This window comes from Cyprinodon tularosa, unplaced genomic scaffold, assembly GCF_016077235.1.
Source record: "Cyprinodon tularosa strain WSP-4 unplaced genomic scaffold, ASM1607723v1 ctg1124, whole genome shotgun sequence".
Classification (NCBI taxonomy): Eukaryota; Metazoa; Chordata; class Actinopteri; order Cyprinodontiformes; family Cyprinodontidae; genus Cyprinodon; species Cyprinodon tularosa.
Genome location: NW_024037921.1, coordinates 793,202 through 805,450, shown reverse-complemented (window position 1 = coordinate 805,450; position 12,249 = coordinate 793,202). Strand labels below are relative to the sequence as shown.

Below are 12,249 nucleotides of genomic sequence, written 5' to 3'. Positions count from 1 at the left end.
GAGTAAAAGCCAGGCCAATGTTGATGCTTGAATGTCCTTTTCTCTGGGTATCTTCCAGTTGTCTTTTTGTTTTCTCTCTTCAGACAAAAAAAAAAAGTTGTTTCTTTCTTTGTTTTGGAGCTTCTACCATGTTAGCAGTAGTGATGCATAAGCGCTCGCATAGACTTCCATCTTTATAAAGAACAGGGAAAGGGGGAAGGGACATCTGCCGTAAAGCAGATTTGTAGTTTTGTATGGCAGTATTACCGCCGCACTCCCCTAACTCCCCTTGATTGGCACAGATGAAAGCGATAAAGACCCTGTTGGGCCAAGACAGGGGGTCATTCAACTCGTTGTAAGTTAACATGTAATTAAAAAGTTAAGATATTTCATGAAGTTTGAAAAGTTACATAATGTTGGTTTGAAACTTTTGCTGTGTCCTAAATTGATGCAGAAAATCTGTGTTGTAACTCATATGGAATCAGTTTTACCCATATAACTGTTTTCAATCTGTTAAAATGAAACTGTCAGCAGGTTTATAATACATCCTTTTTCAGGAGTTTTGTCTCAATTAGAGGATTTTATGATTCAATTTAGCCAGATCTAATAGCTAGTTGTAGCATTTATACCTAAATCAAAAAATTAACAGCCAGTCGTGATCGGCCCTCTGGGTGATTGTATTGGGATTAACGGCAAAAATCCTGATCAGAGCATCTCTAGCATAAACTGTATATAACAGACGTATCTTCACAACTAATGAGTCAAGAAGGGTGAATTATTTCCTTCTTCATTTAGCGTTTAACAGCATTTTTATTCTATTTAAAAGTATTAGGCTAAGCTCAGTGAGCTGAACTTACATTTTTGCTTTGCTTCCAGGGATAACAATGTGGAACCATGACGACCTTCAACAGCACATAAAACAAAGGCCACAAAACTTCAACAACTTTTCCATAAGCACCTCTGAATCAACTGAGGCAAAATATTCATCTCTAGAAATTAAAGGATCAGTGAAGTTAAGTGTCATGTCTGGAACCCTTGAAATCGCAGGCGCTGCCAAATATCTAAACGATAACATGACCTCCAAACAACAGGCCAGAGTAACGCTGTCGTATCTCGCAACAACAGAAATCCGAGAGCTTTCTATGGATCATCTTGGTGGAGAAAATTTGAAGCATTCAGACATTTTTAGGAAGGATCTAGCAACGCATGTGGTCACGGCTATTCTTTATGGAGGCCAGGCTTTTTTTGTTTTCGAACGTGATGTTTCTAAAGAGGAAAACATTAACGAAGTTCAGGGCGAGTTTAAACTTGCTCTTTCAAATGTACCAAAAGTTCAAGGAGAGGCTGAAGGATCTGGTAAAAGGACAAACAAAGAAATAAAAAGTGCTGAAAAATTCACCTGCAAGTTTTATGGAGACTTTGTCCTTAAAGAAACTCCTACAACCTTTCAAGATGCCATTCAGGTCTATCAAAACCTGCCAAAATTACTGGGAGAAAACGGAGAAAATGCAGTCCCAATGAAAGTGTGGATGTTGCCTCTTACGGCGTTTAATCCCGAAGCTGCTAAACTGGTCAGTGAGATAAGTGTAGGGTTAGTTCAAGAAGCCCAGCGGCTGCTGGAGGACTTCAAACAGCTGGAAGTCAGGTGCAATGATGCACTAAGAGCTATTGCTGAAAAGTTTCCACAGATTGGTCAAAAACTGAAGCTCTTCAAAGAAATGTGCTCAGAGGTCAAGTTGGAATTTCAAAAGGAGCTGGCAAAGAAACTTCCTTCAATCCGAGGAGGAAAGGAAACAGAAGCTGGTCTGGCAGAGATCATGAAGAAGATTCATTCTTCTCCTTTCAACAACAAAAGCTTGAACCAGTGGATGGAGTGGAAAGAGAAAGAAATCTACATCCTAAAGGCTTTGAGCAGCAAGATGAAAAATACAAAGCTCCTTACATCTTACAGTCATATTTACGATGACTTGGGGACAGATCATACCGCTTGTTTTGTCTTTACTTCACTGGGAAATGATGAAGCATTTCTGTCTGATTTCTTTAAAAGCCGAAAACCAAACCTGGAGAATGAGGCTGATCATCAACAAACCTATGATATAGAGAAGCAACAATGGTTCTCCTCAAGACAGATAATAGAAAATATGTGGAAAAAAGCAAAACTCTTCAGTGATTTTGCAGAGGCCAACAAGGGCAACCAGCAGATTAATTTCCTGTCAGTTGGCTTAAGAGATGATAAGCATGAAGGTTCAACCATCTACCTCTACAAAGATGGTGAACTTGTCAAAGAGGACTTTAAGCCTCCTTCAAAGCCTGAAACCCTGACATCATCTGACATTACCTCCAGCAGTGTGACTCTGAAGGTTTCTCCTCCCAGGTCAGGAGCAGAGAGCATCACCTCCTACTCTGTGGAGGTCTGTGTCTGTGGAGAGAATGAATGGAAGCAGATAAATGGACCAAAAGAAGGAGAAGTCAAAGTTGAAGACCTGAAGCCAAACACAGAGTACGTGTTCAGATGCAGAGGAGTGACCTCAGCTGGGGTTGGACCGGCCTACGAAGTCAGGGACCCAATCAGAACTTCATCCAGCCAATAATAGGTCTACTGATTGGGAGAATCTAACAAACATGCTAAGCTGTTGGAGAAATGTGGGTCTCGTACTGCATAAATATCATGCATATATGAACCACTGCTAAAGAACATTGTAGTAATGAAATAATAACTAAATAATCAGATTATGCTTCGCTCACATTGCTATGTTGGATATTTTAAAATGAGACTGAAACTGACTTCAGAACCAGCTACTTGATCACTTCGTGTAATAAAAGCAAACAGTTGATTCTAGCATTCTTGTTTATTCTGTATCTATGATGTTTGCTATTTTATGCATTTTTATCAGATCAGATCAGATTATCAGAATGTCTCAGAAAAATGCTTGTGAAAAATAAATACATTTAAATTAGTGGTTGTAAATGCTTCATGTTCTGTTTTATGTCAGTTCTATGGTGTCCAAAAATACTTGTGCTATCAAAAGCTAAGATAGATGACAAAAGTTAGTGCAGATCTGGGATGGAAGGAAGACGATTTATAGATTTTACATTTAACCAATCAATATGTGAAGCAGGTTTTGTTTCCAGATCCCTTTTATTATGAAAGTCTAGAACAACCAGCATCATGGAGACCAACGAACCCAGCAGCAGGTCAGGAAAACATTGTGGAGAACGTTAAAGTAGGGTTGGGTTCTAGAACAACATACAAGCTTTGAACATCTTCAGAGTTCTTATCAATCCATCATCCGGACATTGAGAGGAAGGCCAACCTGTGGATATATCAAGACATGGATGTACACCTAGACTGAAAAGGCAGGGGGAAATCAATGTCACAATACATTTGTTTTCACTTAAAGAGTGATTATGTACGTATTTAGGGAAAAATATCTCTAAAATAGCCATTTTCTTCTACCTTTTATGACTAAAACATTTTTTGATTGACAGACTGATACATCAGTAGTTCAGCAATGCAACCATATATATATTGGGAAGTTCCCGCATTGTTTCTGGGGATGTGACCACATTGAAAGGGTTCGACTTAGCAAACCCTCAAAGCTTTATATTCAAGACGGATTTTGTGGATATTTAGAAGTGACCAGCATCCTGCTCAACTCAGACACAAATGGGAATGGTACTGGTGAGATGAAAAATGTAAAAAGATAAACCTTGTCAAGTATGAAGATGAGCTACAAGGACAATAAAAGGTGCTGCAGTTCTGTGTTTTGACCACAGGTGGCAGTATCATTAGAAAACTGCATTCTGTCTGTTTAACAAGAGCTGCTGGCACATTTTCCAATGAACATGTGATGATAGTGAAAAGATTACGCATTCTTTTACAGTACATCAATAACCATGTAATAACATGATAATACATAGCAATAACATAGCAAGTTACACACATTACTAGGTAACAAGAAAAACTTTATGGAGAATTTTTTTATCTGCGTGCTTTTAATTTTAGGCAGACAAGGTAAAGTCAGACTTATTTGATGTCAAACCGCTATTACCAGGTAACTCATATTCATTTTGCAGACATTAATAAATTAATGTGTTATTATCTGGTAAAATGCGGTTTATTATTTGGTATGTAACAGAAAACCAAACCTAGAAGGCAGCAAGCCAGTCTTCTTAACTAAACTCTTATTTATATTTAACTTTAGTTTAGTTTTATAATTTACCTGATCGTAAGTTTCAATTTACTTTGTAAGCCATCGGTATTTGGTGGCCAGTAATAGAAACTATTATGTGGTGTTTATTTTGCTTGCAGGCATTTTTAAATAAATGTGATGGTTTAGATAGGGGTTAACTTTAGAAACAACTCTTAGCTTTAAGTGGTGGAATTTCAACAGAACAAATGGGCTTATTCACCTGTAGAGACCTGTTGAGGATTCTTCCCAAGTTTATCTCTGCAGAGTAACTGTTAGGAGCTGAAGAATCAAGATTAGCCTCTCAACAGAAGAGAGGGTTAGATTGGGACTTCTGCCTTGATTCCATATTATGACACATATTTGTTGGAAAAAGTTACTCAAATATTCACTCCAGATTACTAAACAGAGATTGGAAGATTTAACTGAGTCACATTTAGTTTTAATTTGCAAAGTAAAAAGAGAACATTCATAACAATCCTCACTGCATGATGTTCTCGCCTGTTCTGAACTAGACAGCGTCTGTCTCTCCCTCATTAAAACCCTGCAGAAAAGCTGTGAAGGTCTAAACATATTATCACCCAACAGTTGCAAATAACATAATTTGAAATAATCCCTGAGAAGCAGTCTAGCTTGTTATGAGAGCTATTTATTTTTATCCCAAACACTCCTTAATAGGATAAAACAACCCTCTCCCTTAGACACCTTTTAGCCTTACAACTCTGAGGCCTGAATGAATGAAGCTCAGAAATAATAAATCTGAGCTTCAATTAACAGGATATTGAAATTTTCACCAGATGATCAGATGTTTGAGATCGACCTGTTTTCCAGTGCAGTCCTGTTTCTCTGACTGTGACTAACTGGATGTGCTCTCTTCATCCTCTGACATGGGAGCTGAGTCAGAGCTCGTCTGCCTGGCTGTGTGTTTCCTGGACGGGGCCGCCTTTTACAGCTGTCCATTCTATCTCTGCTTCTGTCTCCTTGAACCCCAGTGGGCCTCAGCAGATGGCCGCTCACACTGAGCCTGGTTCTGCTGGAGGTTTCTTCCTGTTCAAAGGGAGTTTTTATGACTAGTGTTGTGAATTTGTGCTATAGAAATCAACTGAAATAAATGGAATTTAATATAATCTGATCTTGGATATCCGCACACACATTGTGAATCCTATCATCATAAACAAACTTACTATTAACAGCTCACTTTGATGAAAGTTTCATTCACCACACCTCTCGCCTCTGCGCCTCTCCTCATTGCACAGCGGCTCTCCTAGTTTAAGGGATGAAATTCAGATGACTGCCGAGGACTGCACACTGTGTTTGGATCAGGGGACTTTGTCCTCTAAAGGCTAGATTCATAAGCCAGTTATATCATAGCGTGGCGCCGAGGCCTGTTCGGATTGGAAGACTCCTTCTTAGGCGGCCAAAAAATGCACTATTGTTTTTGCCCATTTTGAGGGGTATCCAATGGTATCCCATGATTCATTGCGAGTCCAAGCAAGTCGGCTGCTCCTTGCAAAAGTCAAGTGGTAAATATTTTAAGTGCAGTTTCATACAATATGAACCACTGCAAATATAAAACTGCTCTGTTGGAGCAATGGCTTATCTGTAGCTGAGAGGAAACAACTGGATCAGCTGATCAGGAACGCCAACTCTGTGATTGGATGGCCTCTGGACTCAGTGCAGGAGGTGGGAAACAGACGGATTCTAACTAAATGAACATCTCTGTTGGATAATGTCTCCTCCCCATGCATGAAGCTGGTGCTGAACTGGAGAGCTCCTTCAGTGACAGACTGCTGCACCCTAAATGCACCAGGGAGCGTTATCACAGATCCTTCCTCCCAGCAGCTGGAAGACTCTAGAACCACCACTGTTCCCAACAAACTGCTGTCATTTTGCATATCTCTGTTGTTGCTGCATTTTCCACATAACCATTAATGTAAAAATGTCCATAGCTGTATACTGATTATTTATTCTCCAGGTACACAGTATTTATATTACCAAAACACTGTACAGTACAGTATTATGCTGTTTTTTCATGGACAGTCCTCTGGTTGATACTAAGTAGCATTACACTGGATACAAATACCAGTAGTGGGCTCACCCTCGATCCAGCACTAAAATGGTGGTATCGGTATCGGCGAGTACCAACAAACAGGGCATAGTTTCTTCAACTATTGTCACCTATTCCAGGTAGGCAATAAAAAGTTCTACTGGATTAATTTTGCATTAGTCTTTTTCCTGCTTCACAAAGGTAGGCAGCAGCTTGACAAAGCCATGATGGCAATTATTTTATTTTAAATATGAGACACAGGTGGCAAAGAAGGGGAAGAGGAAACCCAAACAGAATCTAATAATACTTTGTTTTACTTTCACCTGTAAAGATGACCTCACCTCCCATCAAAGGTTTAGTTAGAACAATGAAACCAGATCAGGTGATAAATGAGCATTTAGATGCAGTGGACTCAATCTTTACCTCTGACTTTTCATCGTATTTCTATATATTTCTTCTTCTTCTTTCACTATTATTTCTCTTTTGAAAACTTTTTTTTCATTTCATTTATGAAATTCAATTTTCATTGAATTTCATAAATGTTCAACACATCTCTTCTATACCAGCATATCTACGTTAATCGCATTCCTACAGTCAGGTTTAAATTTCCTGCTGCAGCAAGTTTGGAGATCAGAGTTTAACTTTAGAAAAATATCCAGAGGAGTGATAATGCAGCAAAGCAGCAATAGCACAGCAATCTACATGTTGGGTAACAGTCCTTAAAATGCTGCAGACTTCTCTCACAGCATGGCTCTACCTTTGTTCCAGCCACACATCATGGGAGCTCTCCACCTCCTTTCTCTTCAAGCATCTGAAAAGGTCCTAAAACTCAAAGAGGAATGTTGCAAACAGTCTGTTTTCCTGCAAGCAGGTTCTGGTTTGGTTGAGGCAGGTTTGGCAGGAAAATCTAATCTTTATGCACTAATATATACATTCCAAAACAACATTTCTTAATATAACACTAATTAAGGCTTGGCGCCTGACAACAAGCAAATATGGTAATAGGCAGTCAGAAAAGTTTGGCTGAGGAGAGCATGTGCAGTCGTGTATAAAGTACTGAAATCTCAGAGTCAGGTAAAAGTATAGGTACCTCTTTGGTAAAAGTCCAAGTCACTGAAATGTTACTTAAGTTAAAGTCTTAAAGTATCTGAAATGTCTTGTACTTAAGTATGAAAATTACTGTAAAAATAGATGTACTCAAGTAATGGAATGAAAAGTATAGGTAAAAAGTAAAACAAGGCATATGCAGTTGGAATGACATTTTTTTTATATTTTGGTAAAACTTGAAGGTCAAATTAATTTTAAAGTATATATACAACCAAGGGCAGGAGAAATTTAGACAAAGTTAAGACAGAAAACACAACCTTTTTGTAAGCCCTCAGTTTTCCTTCTTCAAGTGAGGTCAGTGCTATGCACTTTAAAATTGTACACAGCTAAGTGCAGTTAAGTGAAGTATCTTGGCCACATCATCACAGAGAATCAGTCAGATGATATCTGTAGACAATGTAGAATGTTGCATGCTAAAGCTAATACCCTTGCTCATAAATTTGGTGCATCTACTGATACGACAACGGTGGAACTTTTTGATTCATATAGTACCTTTCTGTACACTGCTCCCCTGTGGTCTATGATTAACAAAAATCCAGCCTGCAAAGGCTACAGGTGGCCTATAATGATGTTTGCGGCTACTTTTAAAATGGCCAAGATGGACTAGTGTGAGTGAGATATTTGTCACAGCAAGAGTCAATACCTTACATGCTGTTTTATGGAAGTCAATGTATATTTTATCTGTAGGATAAATGCATCTGGCAAAGATAATTTATTGCCAGATGCATTTAGTAATTATTATTTTATCATTTACTATCACCAAATGTAGTGCAAAAGACTGTGGGGACAGTGGTATTCCTGTCTTCTTAAATTGCCTAATTGTAAGTTGTACTTGTATTGTACTTTTCTACATGTATTGTTTTGTCCGTCTGTCTGTCTGTCTGTCTGTCTGTCTGTCTGTCTGTCTGTCTGTCTGTCTGTCTGTCTGTCTGTCTGTCTGTCTGTCTGTCTGTCTGTCTGTCTGTCTGTCTGTCTGTCTGTCTATCTATCTATCTATCTATCTATCTATCTATCTATCTATCTATCTATCTATCTATCTATCTATCAAACTCCAGTTGACGAATCACAACTACATCTTAAATGCAATGACTAAATGTTAAAAGCTATCTGTGATTGTTAAAGCAAGCTTATCTCCCTTGTGTCTAATTCAGAATGTGCAACGAACCATGAAGATCTCAGAACATTGGAGATGTCTGCGCTTGGTCGACCGTTCACCCTGGGGACACTCTATGACTGCACTACAGACTCCATAGTATCCGGTAAGAACTAACATTTAAAGATGTGGAATGCAACTCATCCAGGATTTTAGGATTCAAACTCATCCAATCATTACTGGATTTGGCTTTAATTTTCTGTAGTTTTAAGTTTTTCCTTTGGGTCCCATGATTAATATATGTCTGGTTGCAAGGGCAGAGAAATAAGTCATTTATTGGTTACCTAACTTTGATAGCTTATCTCAGTGGTTTACTGCTTCCAGAGGGAGCGAAGGCACTGGATGATCTAAAGATGGTCTGTTTGAGACATCTAGAAAGGTATTTGTAGGTTGCAGTGTCACCAACTCTTGTAAACACCAGGCATCCAACATAATGACATATAATGCTGTGGCCCTGAGGGTACTTCCCAGGAGCGCTGCATTTGGGTTTAATCAGAATTTGGAAATGTTCCTTCTAGAACCCTCTCAGATTAGATACTCTGGGATCATAGCCCTCCATATAAGAAATGAGTTTCTAGTCTAGAACACCTTATTCAAATGATTGCATGACCTCTTCTAAATGCCCTGAAGTCCTGCAGGAGCATCATAATCACTTACTTATTCCAGCCAAATGTGGCAGTATCAAAGCAGTAGTCCATGAGGATTGAAATAGAGAAACACAAATCTAGAATAAAGGTTTTTTTGTTTCTGCAACCTTGAGAAACGGAGCAAAGTTCTCTGTTGCTGTGATTCATGTATGAACCTTTCCACTTTAGATATCACAGTTCTGCCATAAACAGGCAATAATGAATCCTTATAGATAACTGTTTACCCGATGTGAATGGTTCTGTGGTTCTGTTAACATCCAGAACATGCAGCTAGGGCAGTGGAACCGAGAGGGAGGGGCCTGTGGACGACTTCTATATTATTACCAGATTCATTCAAATTGAAACCTAAATATGAAGTTTCTCTTATTTCCAAAACACTGACCTTGTTTTGTTATCTTCCAGGAATCACACTGTGGGACGGGGATGATCTGAAGAGACACATACGTGAAAGACCACAGAGATTTAACACCTTTGCAATTGATGCATCTGATTTAACTGAAAGCCAATTTTCAGCACTGGATGTTAACGGATCACTAAAAGCAAGTTTCTGGTCGGGTCTGGTAACAGCCGAAGGTTCTGCCAAATACCTGGATCACGAAAAGCCCAACAACAATCAATGCAGGTTAACCCTGGTCTATAAGGTGACAACCAAAGTTCAGGAGCTGTCGATGGAACATCTTGGACAAAACAACATTAGGCATAAAGACCAATCTGATAAGACCTTAGCAACACATGTAGTCACAGCTATTCTTTACGGAGCCCAGGCATTCTTTGTGTTTGAAAGGGAGGTTTCAGAAAATGAAAGTCTTCAAGATATTCAGGGAGAAGGAAAGGCAAAACTGTTTGGTTTTAGATGTGCAGCTTCACTGAAAAGTGCAAATAAAGCTATCAGAAGTGCTGAGAAGTTTTTCTGCAGCTTCTATGGAGACTTTAAACTTGAGGAAACACCCAGAACTTTCCAGGATGCCATGCAAGTTTATCACAGTCTGCCAAGCCTTCTGGGACCCAATGGAGAGAACGCTGTACCATTGAAAGTCTGGTTATTGCCGCTGAGCAGTTTAAATGTTCCTGCTCAAATCTTCCGTCCAGTCAGTGGATGGTTCCTTCAGTTGATCGATGATGTAATGGTTGATTTCAATGAGCTGGAAATGAGGTGCAAGGTTTTACTCACAAATACTGGTGACATGTTTCCACAGATGAAGGAAAACCTTCAATGTCTGCAAAAAATGTTTTTAACCCTGAAAAATGAATGCAAAAAATCATTTGCTGAAGCACTTATATGTATCCGCAGAGGTAGAGCAAAGGAAGCAGAGCTAGCAGAGACCTTGAAGGGCAGGACTTCAATTGTCTTCACGATCAACAAGTTGATTGATTTTAAAGAGCAAGAAATCTCTGTCCTCAAATTTTTTAAAAACACAGGAAAAAACATCAAGTCTCTTCGATCGAAGAGTGACTTGTGCCAGGAAACTGGAAGCAGTGCGAGTGAATCCATTAAATATCATGTCTGCTTTATCTGCACCTCACCGGGAGACATCCAAGCTTTATCACATTACTTAAAGACAAACCACGCAGAAAATCCAGGTATCTGTGAAATAACCAAGGAACCATGGTTCTCCTCACCAGAAGCAGGAAAGACTATGTGGACAAAGGCAAAACTCTTCAGGGATTTTGCAGAAGCCAGCAAGGACAACCAGCAGACAAAGTTCCTTACGGTTGGCTTAAGAGATGATAAGCATGAAGGTTCAACCATCTACCTCTATGAGGATAGTGTTCTTGTCAATGAGAACTTTGAGCCTCCTTCAAAGCCTGAAACTGTGACAGCAGCTGACGTTACCCACAGCAGTGTGACTCTGAAGGTTTCTCCTCCCAGTTCTGGAGCAGAGAGCATCACCTCCTACGCTGTGGAGATCTGTGTCCATGGAGAAGATGGATGGAAGCAGATTACTGGAGCAAAAGATGGAGAAGTTCTGGTTGAAGACCTGAAACCAAACACAGAATACGTGTTCAGATGCAGGGCTAATATCCCAGCCGGTGTTGGACCGGCCTATGAAGTCAGGGACAGAATCAGAACTTTACCCTGCAGCCCTCCTGGAGAACTTCATGTAGAACCAAACATATTTGATGCTTCAGTTACATGGAAGAAACCGTCTGAGATCGGAGCAGATGTTCAGATTTTAAACTACATCTTGGATTATGCAGAGATGGGAGATACCAGTCCAGTCCAGTGGAACCAGTTAATGCCAGAAACCCAAGGAGTTACCATCTCAGAGCTTCAGTCTGACACACAATATGCCATCCGGGTCTGTTGTGCTTGTGGAAAAACTGGAAGAAGCAGAGAAAGTGAAACTGTTGTCTGCAGAACATTACAACCATATCAACTGCAACTGCAGGATATTCTGCAGGATTTTCCAGACCTGGAAGCCAGGCGGGAAAAAGCCAAGGAGTCCATCCAAGCTCAGAGGTTCCAGGAGATTCAAGAAAAACTGAGATATTTCAAAAAGCTCCACACAGTGTATAAGCAGGTGATCCTAAACAATTTGAAAGAAGAAGTTCCATCTGTGCTGGACAAGAAGGAAAACCTGCAGGTTATTATGAATAGGAGGGAAATGAGAAATTTGACTCCCTTCAGCAAGAACAACCTGAACAGGTGGATGCTCTGGAAGGAGAAGGAGATACATTTTCTGGAATCTCTGACCAACATGATGCCAAACATTGAGATGATCTCTCCTCAGAATCTGTTTAGTGAGATTATTAACACTCCAGGTCAGGTTCTGTGTTTTGTCTTCACCTCACTGGGGACTGATGACAGATTACTCTCAGCTTTATCAGCCTACCTGGGAGGAACTCAACCAGAAGATCTTCATGATGTAGACAAGGAGCCATGATTCACTTCAAAGAAGGTTCTGTGTGAAATCAGACTTAAAGCAAAACTCTTCAGTGATTTTGCAGAAGCTAACAAGGAGAACCAACAGATTAAGTTCCAGGTATTGAGTTTAACAGTCGAAAGCTGTGAAGGTTCAACCATTTACCTCTATAAGGATAGTGTTCTTGTCAATGAGAACTTTGAGCCTCCTTCAAAGCCTGAAAATGTGACAGCAGCTGACGTTACCCACAACAGTGTGACTC

General features: G+C 39.7%; 1 protein-coding gene across 1 annotated transcript; it reads left to right on the top strand.

Annotated features, from left to right (window-relative positions):
- Positions 1 to 851: 851 nt before the first annotated feature.
- Positions 852 to 2,824, top strand: LOC119793730 (stonustoxin subunit alpha-like). The gene has a single exon (XM_038300968.1). The coding sequence runs from the start codon at positions 864 to 866 to the stop codon at positions 2,568 to 2,570; it is 1,707 nt and encodes a 568-aa protein (XP_038156896.1). The 5' UTR covers positions 852 to 863; the 3' UTR covers positions 2,571 to 2,824.
- The last annotated feature ends 9,425 nt before the right edge of the window (positions 2,825 to 12,249 follow it).